This window comes from Schistocerca piceifrons, chromosome 2 (genome assembly GCF_021461385.2).
Source record: "Schistocerca piceifrons isolate TAMUIC-IGC-003096 chromosome 2, iqSchPice1.1, whole genome shotgun sequence".
NCBI classification, from domain to species: Eukaryota; Metazoa; Arthropoda; class Insecta; order Orthoptera; family Acrididae; genus Schistocerca; species Schistocerca piceifrons.
In genome coordinates this window covers 576,402,387-576,424,473 of record NC_060139.1, presented here as the reverse complement: position 1 = coordinate 576,424,473, position 22,087 = coordinate 576,402,387, and the positions used below count along the sequence as shown (strand labels likewise).

General features: G+C 38.8%; 1 protein-coding gene across 4 annotated transcripts in view; it reads left to right on the top strand.

Moving 5' to 3' along the window:
• LOC124776569 (zinc finger protein 3-like) overlaps window positions 1-22,087 on the top strand; it is a 63,921-nt gene that overhangs the window by 23,405 nt on the left and 18,429 nt on the right. The window contains exons 2-4 of one of the 4 annotated variants that reach the window (XM_047251613.1): window positions 3,778-3,999; window positions 9,482-9,717; window positions 13,196-13,841. In XM_047251613.1, coding sequence (XP_047107569.1) covers window positions 13,215-13,841 — 627 coding nt within the window. In that variant the 5' untranslated portion in view covers window positions 3,778-3,999; window positions 9,482-9,717; window positions 13,196-13,214. The remainder of the gene's footprint in view (window positions 1-3,777; window positions 4,000-9,481; window positions 9,718-13,195; window positions 13,842-22,087) is intronic. The other 3 variants (XM_047251615.1, XM_047251612.1, XM_047251614.1) reach the window with 3 other exon arrangements.

Genomic DNA, 22,087 nt, shown 5'->3' with positions numbered 1-22,087 from the left:
GCTGCAGTGTTCAAGTACATTAAAATATGTCAAGCTCTTGAGAAATGGCACACTGCTAGTAGAAACAGCCATTTCTAGCTGAACATATAGAGAAAAGAAAAGTGTTTTGTGAGTACATGATTGTGACCAAATTGTACTACACCTTCAATTCTAGCAAGGGTGTCTTGTCATGGGAAGATTTAATGCATATATATTTTAAGGGAAATGTTGACATGAATAGAAATAAAGCACATTGTGAAGTTAGTAAATGAATTGTGAGCTTGAAAAGATAACAATGTTTGTTCTGATGATGTTTCTCCAGGCAAGGTTCATTTGCCCAAAAGTGAGACCAGTTTTTCCTAATGGAATGCACTGGTCTCAAGTGTTGGTATTATGGACACAGTTTGCCATGGATGTGCAATGTAGTAAAATGTGACCAAGCTGCTCATGAAGATAGTAATCTTTGTTCTGTTCCTCTATTCTGTGTGAAGTGCAAAGGTACCTGTACTTTTTCAACCCTTATGTGGGTGAAAACAAAATTCTGGAAATGAAAGTAACGAGGAGAATATCGTTTCCATAAACTACATAAAAAGTTTGACTCATGAACCATCAACCTTTGTAATGCCATTTGCTTCAGTGGCCAAAACGACAGTTTAGGAAAGGGCTTTTTCAACACATCTACTACTAACTGAAGCTGCCACAAGCATCTTCACATGCAAGTACACTTGCAATGATGAAGTTGCCATGGATACAGATGATTGTGATGATGATGATGATGATGATTTGTGGCTGAGGGCACTAAAGAGCAAGGTCATCAGTGCCCTGCCATGGATACAGTTATTTTCCTCACATGACCAGCAAAGCTCACAGAAAAAGCTGCAAAATCCTCTATTGAGACAGAACTATCAAAATTGAGCAGTTTGTCCACAGTGATAGAAGTTATCTCCAGTGATTGAGAAAGGCATAGTGAAGAGGTTGAGAACAGAAAGACATAACTCAAAGCCGTCTGTCTATCCATCCATGCTGTTTGTGTAGTGAAGAACCTGATGAAGAGGAAACTACAAACAATATAGAAATTCAGAGCTGCTGAAGAGAACTAACAAGTCTCACCATAAGACACCAAACATTTGCACCCCTTCAAGATAGGGGGAAAGATTGAGTGAGACGATGTTGTGGATAACACACTTAACTCGCATTTGGAAGCATGGTTATTGTAATAGCCAGTCTGTACACTCCTATAAAATTTTCTTTGCTTTAGAAAACTCAGGCAAATGCAACGATAGTTCCTTCAAGAACACCAATTTTATTCTGTGCCCTTCTCCCAAGTGAAGCTGGTGCTCTGTGGTGTTAATACCTAGGCAAAGGAAATAAAAACCTCACTGATAAGATGTCTGCTATGTTAAAGTGGAATTTAAAATGGTTCAGGATACATGTGGAAGAAGTTAGCCTGATGGGATAGGTCAGATCTTTGTGCTTGCATTTACAAGCAACAAATTTTACATTATTTGTAGCCCTGTGCTAAGGGGTTGTATCCACCATAGGAAGGACAGCCACACTGGAGAGAGAGCTGAAGGAGAGAGAACTGAAAGAGGAGGAGCCATCTTTGTATGTAATGTATACAGCTTGTCAACTATAACCTACAAGTAGTTACTATTACAGCATTTGTGCGTGCAGCATAGAGTAATTGTATGTTTCCTCTACCTGCCTCAGTATATCATATGACCAAGAGTCTCTCCAATATTATTACAGAACTCTGCAGCCATTCCTCATTTCTCCACACGACATGCTCTGTGGCTTTTCCACTATCTGCATCTGGGGTTGAGTTGTTGAGCATCACTTGGCTGGAGAAGAACTGTGTCATCTGAATATGGGACGGAACACGCAGTTCAGCTCCGCAGGGTTCCAGTGATTGATCTTTTGTTATGGTTTCCATGTTTTGTACAATTTGCTCTGCGGGAAGTGGTCAGTTATCTACTCTCCAGCTACCATTTACTATTGGGACACCTCTGCTGGACAGAGCAGTTCTTGAAAGACTGTCACCAGTGTGGCTGCTCAGCAACACAAACTGGGTGTAGAGCCAGCTGGTGTATTTCAATGTAGAGATCATTCAGAAATGTGATATTGTCACCAGTATGGCAAAGTTTTCAAGACAACTATGAAGACATCCTGTACCCTGCTGGAGTGAAAAGTGCTGCTCCACAATCAGGGACAGGCACTTGGCATTGTGGAGAATCTCACAGTCTTCCTGGAAGTGAGAGCAAAATGCCTTCATGTTATAAAATGAAACAAGAGGAGAATGTGCAGGAATTCCTGAATTCCATATCATATTCTAATAAGCCAACAATTGTCTCAGAGACCATCAATTTCTGTTTATCTTTTATCAATTTCTGTTTATCTTATTGATATTGCTTAAGTTCTTTACGTATTCTATAGTTACATTGATAACTGTCTCTTCTTTTAATTGGTTTGTGTATCACTCTCCATGTCTCATACCTCCTGATGTAGCCTTGTCTAGTACTAATTTTATTTTACTTTATTAGTTTTGTTATTAATAGAAACTGTTATGTAGGCATGCTATTCCTATTTTGTGTTAGAGGTTTTCCTGTCTACTCCATTGTTATTTATGTACTGTTCAAGTTTTACTTTTTCATTGCATTACCACGACTCTGTCAAAGATGTTACTGTATGTTTCTACTTCAGTCTAGACGTGTTACTTCTCGTCCAATGTTGTTTGCAAACATTGTAACTTCTTTGGTGATAATACTCAGTAAATGTCTGAAGATGGCCTTGTAAGCCGAAAAACGGTTAACAATAAAAGTAATATTGTAGAACAAAAGCAAACTGGTGCTTTTCATTTATTATAATGTTGTTCTACCAAGAACCAACAGAAGATTCTGTTAACCATCCAGAAGATTTCAGACGAAGGTACCTGGTGGAGAAACTAAAAGTTTCTTACTTTTAAATGTTAACTGGCAGTACTTGGAGTTGATTCTCCTGTAAATGAATTGTAGTCAGATAATTTTTATTTTGATACAAAGAATTCAGTATGAAACAACGGAAAGTCCAGAATGGAATAACAACAATACGGAAGGATAGATTGATAATCACCACATAGGGGAAGCATTGAGTTGCAGACTGGCACAATGAAGAAGATTGCCAAACACATAAGATTTCGAACAAAAAAGACCTTATTCCAAAATAGAAAAAGAACACACACACAAGCACAACTTGCGCACGTGTGGCCATGTCTCCAGTTGTGTGGCCCAGACAAATTTTTCATTGTGCTTGTCTGCGACGCAGTGTCTCCTCCATGTGGTAAGTAGCAATCTATCTTTTTCATATTATTGTTAAGAAACTTCAGTATGATTTTTTTTCTTGTCTGATCCATTCCATGCCTTATCTTAATTTAGTTTTATGATATTCTGAAGAAGATGAGCAGTCACCAGAAATGGTAACAGTTTTATTTTTTGTTTCATTCTCTGTCAAAATTCACACTTAACAATACAAAATTAAAAAAACCACTGAGCCATGGAAACAAGAATTTTATGATGGGTGGATGCTAAAGAATTTACTTATTTAATGATACAGCTACTCATTTAATTTGTTTTCATGAGTATAGTAATGTTTTTATATTCTGTTCTTGATTTTCCAGACAGGTAAGCTTGTCGAAATGTTGCAACTTTTTGATGAGCTTACCTGAATCGAAACTCAAGAAGTCAATATCAGACATGTATTTCTTTAGCTGAAAATAAGTATCACTTGATAAAATGAAAGGACATTGGACAATATACTTTGCAGTCACATGGGCTGAGCTAAGTGGTGAGGAACGGAAAATAGATGCAGTGCTTCAATAGCCATGTTAGAATGCTATGAAATCAGAGTGAGACCTTCATGGCGTATTTGAATGAAGCCAAAGACCTGCTGATATACAACACTGGAAGTGTAAACAGAGCAGGAGGAGGAGCATTCAGTGAATTCAAGAGTAAAAATCTTATCTACTGCTCTGATAAAAATTCCAAGGTATATTTAGTTTTACATAATTAGTAAATTGACAAAAATCATTTTTCCAATTGGTGTGAAAACAGAGGACAACAAAGAATGTAGAAGTACTTAAATATGTCATCCCCATTTTTTTCGCTAAGAATGATCATACTATGGTTCCTCCTTCTGATTATTAAATATATACCAAAATCGAAATAACAGGTATTGAGATCCATATTCTCAGCAGAGGTGCCGAGTCACAGATAGGAACAACAAAAAGATTTTCACACTTAAAGCTTTTGGCCAATGGCCTTTGTCAACACACACACACACACACACACACACACACACACACACACACACACACACACACACACACAAAATAAAAAATATTGTTTTACTCTACTTCCCCCCCCCCCCCCCCCCCCCTCCCCAACTCTCCTCTGCCTGTCGCCCAACCTACAGCACTTCACTGTCTGCCATCCCTGCCATACTATCCCTCCCCCTCCCCACCCCAGCCTCCTCCTTTCCTCCACCCAATCGCCACTCCCATCATGCACTGGTGCTGCTGCTCGCAGTGTGGTTTCAGTTGCCTGAGACTGCAGTCACATGTGTAAGTTGCATTTGCGTAAGAGTGTGTGTATGTGTGTACGTGTGTGTGCCTATTGTTGACAAAGGCCATTGGCCGAAAGCTTTAAGTGTGAAAATCTTTTTGTTGTGCCTATCTGCAACTCAGCATCTCTGCTACATGGGGAGTAGCAACTTTCTTTCTCAGAATATTGTTACATTCCATCCTGGATTTACCATTGTTCGTTAGGTATTGAGTTCAGTGATTATGAAATTACCCAAGAGAGGAAAAGCCACTGTATCTAATAGGATACCTGTTTGGTTCAACGTAGATTATTTGCAATAACTGGCTCTTTTTCTGGTATGTGTTTATCATAGGTTACTGGAGGCACTCAAAGTTGTTAAAAGAAGTCACTGGCCATTTTCAACAAGAATTGTCAGACAAATGTGTGTAACTATAACTCTATATTGCTGACTCTGTTATAGGATTCTGGAACACATTTCATTCTAGCTTATTATGCCTTTTTGATGACCAAACATCTCCTCTGCAGTAAGCACCATGGTTTCCAGAAACACCTGTGTGGTAAAATTTATATTGCTTTGTTCATACATGACACTGGAGAGGCAAAAATGTACCTAGCTCGGGTTGATGGCCTGTTACTTGGCGTGCGAAAGTGTGTAGTACTGTTCCACACTCGTGAGTAATAAACAAAATATTATCTTGTGGAATATTTTCTGAGATTTTTGTCTGGATTAAAAACCTCTTAGCAAATATAAATCAATGGATATGAAAGGAAGTTCATCAGTACTTGTGATGGTGGTGGTGGTGGTGGTGGTGGTGGTGGTGATGGTGGAGGTGGTGGGGGGAGGGAGGCTGTTACTGGATAATTTCTGAATATACATTAAAATGGTGATGTGGATAGCATCAAAAGCTCATAAAGGCTGCTTATGGATGATGCTGTTGTATATAGGATAGCCACGACACCAATAATTTGAAGGGAAATGCAGGAAGACCTGCTAGAGTATTTTGGCTGGTGTGGGGTCGGAAAGTTGAATCTCAACATCAACATCTGTAATTTATTGTTTGATTGTATGGATATGTAATTCAACCACAAAGAAGGCTTGTTATATCATTCTCATTCAACCAATTTGGCAACTGCTTTCCGTTCTGGAACCCTAACCAGGTAATTCAGCAATATACTTCATCAAGGAGTAATTTAGTAACAGCAAAAATGTTAAATATTTCTGGCAGATTAAAACTGTGGTTGGACTGAAACTCAAACTCTGGACCTTTGTATTTTGTGGGCAAGTGCTGTACTGACAGCTACCCGAGTGCGACTCATGACTGGTCGTCACTGCTTTAGTTCCACCAGTACCTCATCTCCTGCTTTCCAGACTTCACAGAAGTTCTCTTGTTAATCTTGCTATACTGGCACTCCTGGAACACAGGATACTGAGGAGATGTGGCTTAGCCAGAGTCTGGGAATGTTTCCACTATGATATATCAGTGCACATAATGCTGCAGAATGAAAATCACATTCTGCAAACATGTCCAGCCTGTGACTAAGCTATGTCTCTGCAATATCCTGTGTTCCAGAAGTGCCAGCCTTTCAAGTTTTCCAGGAGAGCTTCTGTGAAGTATGGAAGGTAGGAGATGAGATACTGATGTAAGTAAAGGTGTGAGGATGGATCATGAGTTGTGTATGGCTATCTCAGTCAGTGAAGCACTTACCCGTGAAAGACAAAGGTCGAAAGTTTGAGTCTCAGTCTGGCACACAGTGCCAGGAAATTTCACATCAGCGCACGTTCTGCTGCAGAGTGGAAATATCATTCTGCGAAAGTTTTGTAGATAGCCTCATCCAACTGCAGTGGTAAAAGCTATAGGAGAGGCATTATGTAATAGGGAGGGACATGCCATTATAATTCAGAGAGCGTATGTCCCAAGAAGACAAGAAGAGACAGACAGGTAATTCCTTTCTTCCACATATATCTCTTGAAATGATGCTAAAATCAGAGGTCACATGGAGGCATAGAGGTCATATGGAGGTATAGACAGTTGTTCCTCTCAGGCATGATTATCTAATGGAATGGGAAACAGACAGATATATATCGAACAAGGTGACACAGTGGTTAGCGCACTGGACTCGCATTCGGGAGGATGACGGTTCAATCCCACATCCGGCCATCCTGATTTTGGTTTTCCATGATTTCCCTAAGTCGCCCCAGGCAAATGCTGGGATGGTTCCTTTGAAAGGGCATGGCCGACTTTCTTCCCCGTCCTTCCCTAATCTGATGAGACCAGTGACCTCGCAGTTTGGTTTCTTCCCCCAAATAACCCAACCCCCCCAGACAGGTATGCAGAAAGTTATGGAAACTGCTATAAAGCTTAATTACATTCAGTGCTATCTGTTTAATTTTATGGAAGTTTCTTCTATACCAAATAATTTACTGTTTGTACAACTGTGTGGGGATTACTAAGTGTGAACCCACTGAAATAAAAATGAACATTCCAAGAGACAGGGTGTTGTTAAGTCGGAGCTAAAAATGTTGCATGACATTACAGAGGTCTTCAGATAGAGATGTGTACTGTAATTACTGAAATTAAACAATAATATTAGAAGAATTTTGTTTGGAAGAGTATAAGGGGTAGTCATATTTTTTAATCATCAACTAAAAAAGTAATTAAGTTTTTGTTTATTGGCAAGTATATGTCTGCAGCCCTGGTACACACTGAAATCTCTGTCCCACAGTATCATAACATGATATGCTGCCAGAACGAGAGATGCAGCGTGCTGATAAAGTGAAGATGGGCTGTCTCATTTTATTATGGCTCCTCTAGTGTTGTGCTGTGGTTCAGGGATTTTAGTGTGTACCAGGACTGCTGATATATACCTACACACAGACGTGAAATTAATTACATAAATATTATTTTTTGTAGTGGTAATTAATCCTTTATGACTAGTCTTCTTATGAGTGTGTCACTCATCGATGAAAGGTATGTGTCAGCTAGGAATGATGGTCAGCAGAAAGATAGTGCAAAAAGTATCAAATTTTCTCCATTTTCAGGGCGAGAGTGAATCTGTATCTGTGGGGTGATAATGATTGATCAAAAATACAGTTCCATTATTTGATAATATAGGTTTTGATATTTCAGCAGACCACTGTTAAGTGACAGGAGTTGAAGACAGTAAGTTGGAGCTGATCAGATATATGATGGATATGGCAATAACCTTCTACAAGTTTGCAGTTAGAAATGACCTACAGCTATGGGATGATAGACATACTCGGAGTATAATGTGAACAATAGATTAATGTAATTGTTCATATTAAAACTGAAAATACATAAATGGTAACACCATTTCTAACCTGTACATAAGCCAAAGACAGATACTGAAATAGAGTGTGTACAAGGGCATGTTGAAAAGTAATGATTAGAAATTTTTTATTCTGTTCTCAATATCAGTTGAGGTATTACATGTCATGTATATTAATTGATTGACTTTCCCACTATGCTGACACAAGTTGCAATCCTCTGCTGTTAGAGGACTCCAAAGTGTAGGGTGTAACATGGTGATGTGTAACATAACTGTATCAGTGTATGAGAAACAGTTGGCTGTGATCGAGTTTCTGAAAGCACGAAATCGAAGAGTTCATCCACACATGGAGCACCCTCTCTTTTAGCATGACACTGCTAGACCATCCACGAGTACTGTGATTTCTGCAACAGTCTGACATCTTGGGTTCACTGTCATCAGTCATTGTCCGTACAGTACCAACTTACCCCATTCAATTTTCATCTGTTTGTAAAACTGAAAGGATGCCTTTGAGGACTTCACTTTGATACTGATGAATTGGTGCAATCAGAGGTAAGATTGTGGCTCCATCAATAAAGTCAAATGTTCTACCATAATGGTATCAACAAGCTGTTCTCTTGTTGGGAGAAATGTGTTCGTTGCCAAGGTGACTATGTTGAAAAATAAACATGTATACATGAAGAATAAAGATGTAGAATGTCAAGAAAGTTTGTTTTATTTAAAAAAGCTTTAAGAGTTTTCACATAAAAAATTCGGAGGCATTGCTTTTCAGCACACCCTTGTATTTAAAGCAACTGAGCTTTAATCAGTTTCATAAACGGTGATTAAAAACGAATGTGAGTGGGGCCGGAATAGGACAATAAGTACTGAAATGTACTGCACTTAAAGTGAGAAACTAATCTCAGGCTTAATAGAATTTTCATATTTTAGAATAAGTAAATACCCCAAAGTTTTTTTCATAACATCTTCATTGGGTGCTTTTAACCAGGCCGGAGCAAACAGCTATTCTAAAGAAAAAAAGCACTTTGCAACAGATTCATTAAATACAGCTGATGAAGAAGAGTTTCAAATTGCAAGCTGCATTGTTCACTCCTTGTGGGCTTTAAATTATTTTGAATCTCTAAAACTTCATTCAATAGACAAAAAACTGCTTTTACATTCACAGATATTTTTATGCTTATGTACAAGAGGTTACATCAGTTTCCTTGCCATTTGTCAACCATACTTTACGGCTTTTTTCAACAACACATATCACCCATCATCATTTACAGGTGAGTGAATGAATAGCTTCAGAATATATTTTGAGACCTCAAAAAACATGTAACCATCACACATAGAGGCATATATTACCTAGTTGTTGTGTGTCATCAAAAATTTATATTCTTATTTATTTATTTATGTATCATCTGATGACAACAACAAATATTAAGAAATACTTGTAGTTTGCAGTTATACATTTATGAATTTAGGATCAAAGCTAATATGTTTAAATTGTGAAAATTAATAATTCAATAATACTAAAAAAGTAGGACTGTTAATTAAAACAGTCAATCAGAGTTCAACATCTATTGAATGAATCCAATTGATAGCAGTGGGAGCAGCATTAATAAAGACACTTAACGGTCTGGGTTCTTTTTCAGAGAGCAGCCTGTGACAGTATGCCAGATGGTTTGTTGTTGGGTCCCACAATCGCAGGCTGGAGATTTTGGGGTCTCCACTTGCATTTCACAGCATTGCACCTGGTGTGACCGGTTCTTATCCTGTTCAGTGTTGTCACTTCTCTTCTGATCAAACCCAGTAGACTGGCAGATGGATCTTGAACACCTTGATGTTGTTATGTTGCCGCATTTCATCTCTTGTACCACTCTTCTTTAAGGTAAAACTTCCTGTTGTTTCTTTCATAATGCCACAGTTTAGTGTGTGATATCAAGCAGTCTGGAGGAGGGTCATTTAAGACTGTATGAATCTGAAAGGTCTTGGGGGTAGTCAGGGTGATGCAGCTTCTTCCATTCTTCATTGGTTGCTTCTTGGTGTCACAATTCAGGTGGCAGAATGTTACTGATGGTCTGCAGCCAAGGGATTGGTGTGGATTTTAATATACCCATAATAATTTTCATTGATTCATTCACATGGATGTCTAATTTCCTTGCATGAGCATTGTGTTGCTGTATTCAGCTACTGGGTATACTAGTGACAAAGCTGCAGTCAAGAGATTGGATGCTTTAGCACCACAGGTTGTATGCCAGCTAGTTTCTTTATGATGTTATTTTGTGTCTTACAAGGGGACCCTCTATACTGTAAATCATGGATTTTGATGCACTTCAAATATGTTGTATGGGCACTGAGTACCTGGCTATCTGGTGTTTCAGCGACGGGTCTTGGTTTTTGAGGAAGTCGATTTTGAAGTTCATTGCGTGCATTGTAAACCCGTAACATTACATATATTTCGAGCAAGTCAGCATAGCGCAGCAGTAAGGGTTCGTGGCCACCACCGTGGAGGTACCATGTTCGAATCCTGCTCTTGTACTTTTTTTTTTTTTTTCAAAATTGACTGAAATTTTTCAATTTTATTTCAGAGAATATCAACAAACAGTGGAAGGTGTGCAAAATTATAAAGATATATTCAGTTGTCAATTTTTTCCAATATTCATTCCGTTTGTGGTTTGCAGTTGGAGTTCCAAATGTTCTTACAACGGTCACTTCTTGTATTACCTGAAATCGATCTCCGCCCATTATCGTCCCTCTCCCATGAATACCGTTATCCATAATGGGAACCTCATCTCCTAAAGTAATGAGGATGCGAGTTGCATTCCTTTAGGTTTGCCGGCATCGGCTGCTCGCAAAGCGTACCTAGTGCCGTGTGTTAGAAAAAGTTTGTGAAATGGAAGAACCAAGTGTCCCTGCAGTAGTGCAGCTAGCAGAAGATCCGCAAGTAGAGGAGTTGAACGAAGAATCAAAAGGCAAAATCACGAATGCATTAAATACATCGAAAATCTACTCCGTGATTTGAATCTCGTAACAAATACACCGCCTAGCGTGATCTCTGCCAATTCCGTTGCAATTGGCAGTGAGATATGTATCACAATACAGGATCTCTTGGCCGAAAGACAGATCATTATTGATTATGAATTGATGGATTTCAATGAAGAAGATGAATTGGGAGAATATGAAGTGAACCACAAACAGAATGAATATTTGAAAAAAATTAATAACTGAATATATCTTTATAATTTCACAAACCTTACACTGTTTGCTTATATTTTTTGAAATGAAATTGAAAAATTCGGTCGATTTTTTTTTTTTTTTTTTTTTTTTTTTTTTTTTTTTTTTTTTTTTTTTTTTTTTTTTTTGGGGGGGGGGGGGGGGAGATACACGAGTAGGCTTCGAACTCTGTACCTCCACAGCGGTAGCAACGAACCATTACCACTGTGCTACACTGACTTACTCGAAATATACAACACGTGCAATGAACTTCAAAATCGATTTTCTCAAAAACCAAGGCCCATCGCTTATAAACCGGATAGCCAGGGTAAGTGCCTCTGTAACATATCTGAAGCGCATCAAAATCCGTGGTTTACAGTATGGAGGGTCCCCTTGTTAGCTTCATCTTAAAAACAATAGTTCAATCTATTTATATAGTGATTCTTCCTTTGATAAGTGGATGATTTGTGTAATTCATCTTCTGCCTGTTGATTAATTGCACATTATTTCCCATGCCATGTAATATTTTAGAAATGAGGAAATCAGTTCATATGTCACAATTGCAGTATAGAAACTTTTATTGTTCAAAGATGATTGGTTTCAACAGTCTTATGCTGCCATCATCTGATATTATAGAACTTGTTTCAAAAGTTCCGTGTTACATTACATGAAGTCAAAGCACAAAAGGCACTCCGCAAATATACATATATTGATTAAAAAGAAAGACACAGTTGGCAAAATGCACATAGTTGATATCATCTGCTGTGTCATCTGAACAAGGCACAGCCAGGGCAAAAGATGAAGCTGGCACTAATGCCATAGAAACTCGCCACTTGCACGAGTTCCGCTAGCGCCATGTGCGACACTGTGGATGAAGATATCAACTTTGCCTTGGCCAATTGCCGGCCGCATACAATCCACCAATGACAACAACAACGGACAGAAGCCTACTTGGAAGATAGAAGAGCAGCTCTTGTCCACTTGGCTGTAGATCATCGTCCAGAGCTGACCTAGACAGGGAATGTCGTTTAGTGAACTCTTAGAAGTGAACAGACAGTTGTAAATTGCATTTGCTGTGTACTGTGAAGTTTTGCTATGATTATTTGCACTTAGCCATTGAGGGCCTTTTGTGTTATATTACACACAGTGTTGTAGATTTCATTATTTGACAAGTCACAAAAACAAGTGAACCTTTTTTAACTCATTTGTGTGACTTTGTTAGTAATTTGTTGGAGTGTTGTAGAACATCCATTCTCCTATCCTGTTACCTGACCCTGGGGCATAGCTGTGTAATAGTGGGAGGGAGAAACTGCCTCAGCGGTTGTACTGTACAAGAAGCCGTTTCATGATTTCACAAACTCGGCCTGCCATAACAACAGTGGCAACTCGGTCTCCACAGCAGTAGTGATGAGACTTTACAAAACTGGCGACGATGGTTTACAAAAACATGCTCATACCATTCATGCATATTGGTATTGGACATGACTCTCCTAAGCTTTCCACACAGCACTTTACTAAAATCATCCAACAGTGAGATAGGTAACTTTGTAGTGGATCTGCCACGTCTGTGTTAACACTCCACTTGTGCGGTAAGCTTGAGAGAGTCATGTCCAACATGAATATACATGGATGGTATGAGAATGTTATCAACTATGTGTATTTTATCAAGTGTGTGTTTTTTATCAAGATATGTGTACATGTGGAGCACCTTTTGTGCTTCCATAAGGTCAGATGATGACACTATAAGAAACTGGTCATCTTGGAACAGTAAGAGTTTCTATACTGCAGTCAAAGCATACGAAGTGTGCCCTTCATTTACAGCAGTACAGATTGCCCCACAGCGCAACATGAGGACTTTACATAATATTTTAGAAGTTACAGTCTGGCAACAAAAATTCTTGTTACAGTTTCCTTTTTAGTTCTTATTGTTGCAGTTTGATGGTGATAGGTAAGATTTAAGACTTCATTGAAGTTGCTTAGAACACAATGAAGCATAGCAAAAACTTCCGGTTTTGATGGAAATAAGTTTAATCTAGGATTATCTACTTATACTTTTTATATGTGAGTGTCTTAAAATAAAAAAAATGCGATGTTTGTCACTTACATGCTTTTGGATTTCAGTGTAAATATAAAGCAGTTTCATTGTGTTACAGGTTTTGTTTCATCTAAAGCATGGGCAGCAGTCACTTGCATGTAGTTTGGGACAATCATATCTCCAATTTGCAAACAGTTCTCTACGAATTCTACAATCGTCATAGCTTAGCTGACGTCACAATATCATGCAAGGATGGTACTTTAAAAGCACACAAAATAATTTTATCTGCCTGCAGCCCGTACTTTGAGACTGTTTTTCAGGAAAATCCATGTGAACATCCTGTTGTTATACTAAAAGAAATATCATGTTATGAGATGCAAATATTACTTCAGCTTATGTACCGTGGGTCCACTGATGTTCCAGAAGAAGATATTTCTGATATCATACAAACAGCAAATGAACTTAAGGTAAAGGGATTTGTTCAAGCTGCAGTGAAGAATGTTACAGAAGACACAGACAGACTAGAAAACGATTCTGAAATGGATCAGCATAATTCATCTACCATGTTGCCCACTAATGATGATCATGAGTATCAGGATGAATCTGACTTACATGTTCTGAAAGACACAAGACAGAATGGAGAAAATTATGGTTTAGAGGATGATGTGGAAGGCAGCAATAGGCTTGTGGACACAAATGACCAGGTTGACAACTCTACAAGTGAGCTGGATCAGGAAATAATGGTATCTTCACCATATTCAGTGGTAAGCTATTCTTATTTCTATTCTAGCTGAAAACATTTTGCTATATATGGTTTTTAATGCATACAGAAATGTCACCTGCAGAAAGTACACAGATGATTTGCAGAATTATTTTATTTGGACAACAGTTTACTCAATAATTAACATCCAAGCTTTCTGTTTATAGGGACGAGAGAGAGAGAGAGAGAGAGAGAGAGAGAGAGAGAGAGAGAGAGAGAGTGAGTGAGTGAGTGAGTGAGTGAGTGGGGGGGGGGGGAGGGGGGGGGGGAGAGGGAGCAGGGGGTTAACTCTGGAATACCATCAACAATTTTGTGTGTAGTTAAATATCAGGAAAAAATTCATTTATAGCCTTCTTAGTGAAAAGGGTGAGGGGAAGTGGGATTAAGATAATAGAAAACAATGTGTTAGTGCTGAGTCCACATTTTTGCAATTCCTAGGCTGATTGGTGACAGTCCCAATGATATTTCTTCTCGAAGAATTTGGGTTATAATGGGAAGAGAATGACATATAAAAAAGAGGCATTTTTAAAAAATACTGTAGATTGAATTAGAGATCAACATGTTCTGCTACAGTTAACTTATGTTTCTTGCTAAAGGGTTAATTCATCCAAGAATTTATTTATTCTTGCTACTGGATGGAAACTAAAAATGATCTTCACAACAAAGTTTTGTGCTGTGTTAATCTACATCTACAATGCTAAACTACAAGTCACCGAACGGTTCATGGCGGAGGGTACCCTGTACCACCACTAGTTATTTCCTTTCCTATTCCACTTGCAAACAGTGTGAGGGAAAAACGATTGTCTATATGCCTCTGTATGGGCCCTCATTTCTTGTATCTTATCTTTGTGGTCCTTACGCACAATGTATGTTGGCGGTAATAGAATCATTTGGTAGTCAATTTCAAATGCAAGTTCTATAAATTTTTTCCACAGTTTTTCTTGGAAAGAACATTGGCTTCCCTCCAGGGATTCCCATTTGAGTTCCTGAAGCATCTCCGTAACACTTATGTGTTGTTCAAACCTTTCGGCAACAAATCTAGCTGCCCGCTTTTGAATTGCTTCAATGTCTTCCTTCAAATTGACTTGGTATGGATCCGAAACACTTGAGCAGTGCTCAAGAATACGTTGCACTAGTGTCTCATATGTAGTCTACCTTACAGGTGAACCACTCTTTCCTAAAACTCTCCCAATAAACCGAAATTGACCATTCGCCTTCCCTACCACAGTTCTCACATGCTCATCCCATCTTATATTGATTTGCAATGTTATGCCCAGATATTTAAATGACTTTACTGTGTCAAGCAGGACACTAGTAATACTGTATCCAAACATGACATGTTTGTTCTCCCTACTCATCTGTGTTAACTTACACCACATTTAGGGCTAGCTGCCATTAATCACACCAACTGGATATTTTGTCTAAGACATCTTGTATATTCCTACAGTCACTTAACTTCGACATCTTACCATACATATACAGCATCATTAGCAAAAAGACAGCAGATTGCTGCCCACCCTTTCCACCAAATCATTTATGTATATAGAGAACAACAATGATCCTATCACACTTCTCTTGGGCACTCCTGATGATACCCTTGTCTTTGATGAATACTTGCCATCAAGGGCAACATACTGGGTTCTATTACTTAAGAAGTCTCCGAGCTTCTCACATGTCTGTGAACCTATTCCATATGCTCATACCTCTGTTAATAGCCTAATGGGGCACTGTGTCAAATGCTTCGTGGAAATATAGAAATATGGAATCTGCCTGTTGCCCTTCATCCATAGTTCTCGATATATCATGTGAGAAAAGGGCAAGCTGAGTTTTGCGTGAATGATGCCTTCTAAAACCATGCTGATTTGTGTACATGAGCTTCTCTGTCTCTAGAAAGTTTATTATATTCAAACTGAGAATATGCTCAAGGATTCTGCAGCAAACAGAAGTCAGGGATATTCTGGTGAGTTGTAAGGGATTCTTATCCCAACAATGTTGTTTCCAGATATGAAGTCATATGTGTAATAAATTTGTTTGAAATTGCTGCACTCATTCCAGTGTCGCTAAGGAGTAAACATTCATTCAAATTTACATATACTATTTGGTTTCTTGGCACTACCTTGTTACTTATTCATCACAGTCTTCAGTTAAATAGGAAAAGCAGTAAAACCTCTCTACAACACAAAGTCAAACTAACTTTATTTACATGTTTCTAAAAACCACAAGACCAATACACAAATTATAGATTTAAATCTTACACAAATGAACTACATTGCATATTGTTTGTCAGAATGGTGCTGCTATCTGTCAAGAAGTGGTCAGACTATAAGTCTAATATGCACTGACATTGTTGCCTGTGAATTTGGCAAAGGAAGCTTGTTCAGTTACTTTTTAGTGAAAATTTTTCTGATATTCAATTGTCAGATGTAAGATAAGTTGTTTATATTACTCTTGTTACCTCACTCATACATAAATTATACTTTACTATCATATCAATGTTTAAACAATATGTTTTGGCCTGCAAATGTAGATCCTTGTTTCTTTTGGTTTGATAGTTTAGTCTATGAGCCACTTATGCTGATATGGTGTCTGACAGGGAAAAGTGACAAGGTGATTCCACAATAATAATTAGTTACTTCCATGTATCACACATAATACGACAAGTCAGATTGACTTCTAAACCCTTTTATATCAAAACTACCAACAGTCATTCTGTCCCTTTGTGATAATTTTGAATTGATTAATTGATATTATTTAAAACCATCTCTGTTGTTATATTTGTTCTAATATAGAAACTGACTGAAACCAGTGTGCTTCAGCCTTTGGTGGCACACCTAGAAAATATAAAAAAATCAGAACAACAAATGGGGTATACTATTGTGATGCCATTGGCCACATTACTGCTCTAGGTAGGGAAAAGTGAGCACTATGTAAGCATTCAGAAAAAAATGCCTCATTTTACGTCTTTTGTCACTCGTGCCTGAATTATGTCGTATTTTTCACTCTTTATTTACACCTTTATCAATTTTACGAGCTTTCCATGAATGTGAAATTGTTTTGATAGCATCTTCAATTCCAGTATTCTTGTCCATTACATTAATGCCCAGCAATCCTGATTGCTGTGATTCTGATTCGATTTTGATAGTACATATTGTTTTTTTTCCACTCTGATCTTATTATTATATAACTCAACATTTCTGCATCATTAACTATAATTATCATCATAGATCCAAAAATATGGTTATACAAACATCAGTAACTGCATAATTAACAATGTTATCCTCCCAAAAGGCAAAAAACAGTTCTATGCCAAAGTGCACATACTTTTCACAACGGTTTGTTCTTTCTGTGTTAACTGCACTGGCTTCTATTTAGTCTACTAATTCTGTGGCATGATGATTTTTCTAATATGCTTATGTGAGCTGTAACCTTTCAGTACTAATAATCCTATTTGATATTGTATCTCATATTACAGCATGTAGGCTCAATCACATAGTTTCTAACACACATTCTGACTTGTTATTACTAATACAATACAATCCAAATTGTCATATACTATAACTGATACCTAGCACAGCCTCCATCCCAGAGCTTTTGTTAAAATTTTGCCTCTCTTCCTTTGCATTTTCTCACCATAAAGTAAGTTCATGGCATGTTGCACTTACAGTAGTTTTACTACTTATTTCTTTATTCAAAGGAAACCATGGCAGAGACATCTTTCTTCTCTCTTCCTCCTCCCCCTTGTTTTCTATTTTGAATAATGGAAATGTACTCACATAGTCATACTACTAGGAAAGAAGCCTTATCTGTTATGGGCCATACCAGGTTGAAAATTAATGACTAATTGCTCCAAAACTGTGGAGCTGTTCCACAGTACCATTAGGAGTGCAATGCTAGGCGAAAATCTGGTTCATGGCAGGCAATGTTGAAAGTGCTTTAAAGACGTGTGACTCAAACTGTTTTCTCTGTGTCTTAGGGCTACACTGAAACAGACAATCCATTTGTGAAAGTGCATCATGGGCACAGATGCTGCTGTTGCACCTTCCATTGGATAGGCCTCAGGTCAATGAGAGAAATGTCCAATCTATGTCAGGCAGTAAAATATCTTTCAATGCTTGTAGAGATCTATTGATGTCAATATGAACATGCTCAAGTCACTGACTAGATGGAGTGAAAATACTGAGTGGAGATGGTAACATGCTGAGTTATTTTGTTGTCCTGATAAACTGCTAGAACCAAGAGGCTCTGTCTACCCTGTCCAAATCTTTAGCTACTAAGGAGGCTGCCACGTATAGGCAAAAGTGTCAGAACTTCCTGGCTACCACGTCTAGCCCATTGTATCAAATCCTGCCTCTCATAAGTGGCATGATTTTTGGAGTTGATGTCATGCTTAATCCTGGTAAAAACTAGTACTATATCTCTGTCTCAACATACGTACAGGGGCCAATATTACAGGCAAGCAGAAGCTGTAACCTTGCCAGTATGTTCATGGACAGATTTGAGGAGAAGTCATTAGAGATGGCTAGATACAAACCATATGCTTTTTCAGGAATGTGGATGATATCTTTGTGATCTGGCCTCATGGTAGGGATAGGCTCACTGATTTTCTGGAACGTCTAAACTCACGTCACTCAAATATGGAACTGGAAAAGGATGGCCAGTTGCCATTTCTGGACGTATTTGTCAAGTGTGGCACAAATGCTTCATTTGGACACAGTGTGTATTACAAATCTACACACACTGATTTATACCTGCAAGCCAGCAGCTGTCACCACCCAGCACTGAAGAGTGGAGTTCTGAAGACATTGGTCCACTGGGCACACACCTTGTCAGACCCAGATAGTTTGCGAGTAAAAGTAGAACACGTACAGTCAGTGTTCTGCAAGAATGGATGCACAGGCAAACAGATTCAGAAGACTCTTCAACCAGCCATGCTGCCACATGATCTAGAAGAAGAACAAGATGAGGCAAAGACACTGGCATACCTGCCCTATGTGGGATCTATTTATGCCAAAATCAGCGGGATTCTCAGGAAGCATAACATCAAGTGTGTGTTCTGTCTTCTTGCCAAAATAAGAGGACTACTGAGAAAGTGAAAGATGATCTGGGACTATGAAAACCAGGATTTTATAATACCTTGCCAGTGTAACATGCCTTACATTGGCCAAACAATAGGAAAGTGGACATCAGATGCACACCTGATTAAGACAGGCACCTAAATCAGTCATTCCTGAGCACTGGCTGAAACTCAGTCATTCCATGAACTATGATGAAACAAGGGTTCTGACATAGACCATCAGATACTGGGATAGTGTTATAAAAGCATCTATAGAGATAAAGGTGATGAAGAAGACACTAGATACTCAATAGAGGTTTGGATCCTGCTCTGGAGTTGCTGAAAACCCAAAGGGGACAGCAACAGAACTCCACAAACAGAAGAACTGATGGCATGTACAGGAGGAATGAACCCCAGACAGAGCACCAAGTGCAGTGCACAGAAGATGGAATGTCACAGGACACTTGTAGTGGGAGAGGGCCACAAAGAGAACACTTAAAGCTGCACTGGGCTATAGATGAAACACCAGCACACAGATGGGGACACTGGACCAAAGACATAACAGCAGCACTCGGCCTGGTGCACCGGACCAAAGAGGAAATGCCGAAGAACATTTCTAGTGGGAGCAGGTTGCAGAGAGAATGCTTGGAACCACAATGGAACAAAAACAGAATGCCAATGTGCAGAGAGGTGTATCGGACTGAAGAGTAGCAGTAGCAGATGGCAAACAGAAAAAATATATATATATATATATATATATATATATATATATATATATATATATATATATATATATATATATATATATATATATATATATATATATATATATATATATATATATATATATATATTGAATATGTCTGCTTGTGTTTGTATATGTGTGGATGGATGTGTGTGTGTGTGTGCGAGTGTATACCCGTCCTTTTTTCCCCCTAAGGTGAGTCTTTCCGCACCCGGGATTGGAATGACTCCTTACCCTCTCCCTTAAAACCCACATCCTTTCGTCTTTCCCTCTCCTTCCCTCTTTCCTGACGAAGCAACTGTTGGTTGTGAAAGCTAGAATTTTGACAGGTCGATAGACATACAAACAAACACAAACATACACACAAAATTCAAGCTTTCGCAACCAACGGTTGCTTCGTCAGGAAAGAGGGAAGGAGAGGGAAAGATGAAAGGATGTGGGTTTTAAGGGAGAGGGTAAGGAGTCATTCCAATCCCGGGAGCGGAAAGACTCACCTTAGGGGGAAAAAAGGACGGGTATACACTCGCGCGCACACACACACACACACACACACACACACACACACACACACACACATCCATTCACACATATACAGACACAAGCAGACATATTCGAAGGCAAAGAGTTTGGGCAGAGATGTCAGTCGAGGCGGAAGTGCAGAGGCAAAGATGTTTTTGAATGACAGGTGAGGTATGAGTGGCGGCAACTTGAAATTAGCGGAGATTGAGACCTGGTAGATAACGGGAAGAGAGGATATATTGAAGGGCAAGTTCCCATAGGTTGGTGTTAGTGGGAAGTATCCAGATAACCCGGACGGTGTAACACTGTGCCAAGATGTGCTGGCCGTGCACCAAGGCATGTTTAGCCACAGGGTGACCCTCATTACCAACAAACACTGTCTGCCTGTGTCCATTCATGCAAATGGACAGTTTGTTGCTGGTCATTCCCACATAGAATGCGTCACAGTGTAGGCAGGTCAGTTGGTAAATTACATGGGTGCTTTCTCAGGTGGCTCTGCCTTTGATCATGTACACCTTCCGGGTTACAGGACTGGAGTAGGTGGTGGTGGGAGGGTGCATGGGACAGGTTTTACAACGGGGGTGGTTACAAGGGTAGGAGCCAGAAGGTAGGGAAGGTGGTTTGGGGATTTCATGGGGATGAACTAAGAGGTTACGAAGGTTAGGTGGACGGCGGAAAGACACTCTTGGTGGAGTGGGGAGGTCTAAATGAAAATTATTTTATGTATTGTATCATGATTGTGTAAAACACAGTTCATCTGCAATTGATGGTTAGTATCAACAACAAATAGCACTAAAGGGGAAATGTGCTAGGAAATGGCCGGCCGAAGTGGCCGAGCGGTTAAAGGCGCTACAGTCTGGAACCGCACGACCGCTACGGTCGCAGGTTCGAATCCTGCCTTGGGCATGGATGTGTGTGATGTCCTTAGGTTAGTTAGGTTTAAGTAGTTCTAAGTTCTAGGGGACTTATGACCACAGCAGTTGAGTCCCATAGTGCTCAGAGCCATTTGAACCATTTTGCTAGGAAATGAGTTAAAATGTATTCTAACTACTCGTTTTTGCAGAATAAATACTAATTTACTTTTGCTCCATTGTGTTAGAAAATAGTTCCATAAGACAACAGAAAGTGATAGTTTGTAGAATGACCTAATGTTAATGTCTCCACAATAACACAATGGGAGATACTGTGTTGTAAATTTGTTAGTGGCAATACGCATTGCTGATCCCTTACTCACTGACACCAGTCTGACATATGATGTAATGGTCCTTAGAGGTACATGTAGAAAACACTTCACACACACACACACACACACACACACACCTGGACAGTGAAATATGAGTAGGAAAGGTTGCTAACATCTGAAAACCTAATGATAGCTAGAAAATAATGAAGGGAAGAAATGAAATGAATTATCGTCAGATAGACAGAGTGAATACCAATTAAAATTTATTCAAATGTTTGCAGGCAGACACAAACACCTGGCAATTTTATTTTCAGCAAATTTTTGTCCTATTAGAGCTAAGTAGGCCAGCTGTTCATTTCAATTAACAGTTCCAGATTTTCTATCTTCATTTCTAATTTTTGTCAGATTTGCTATAATCTACTGACTGAAAATGCCAACTATCTTCCTTTTTAGTATGAAAAGCTGTCATGACACTGAATCTTAATAATATACCATTGAAAGTAGGGATTTATACTGTATGTTGTTCTGTATTATTCTGGTCAGACATTCTCATCTTAATTTTACCTGTGCACCATTAAATCAAGACTTAAATTGATAATTTTTCCAATTTCTGTATAGCTTGTAAAGCTATCTAGATTTGGTTAAACTTCTATTGTGTAATATCATTTATTCACAGAAGCAATGTTTCATTTATGCCTCATCTTTATACACAAGGCTAGGTTGTAAGCGGCCATTGTAATAACATGCATT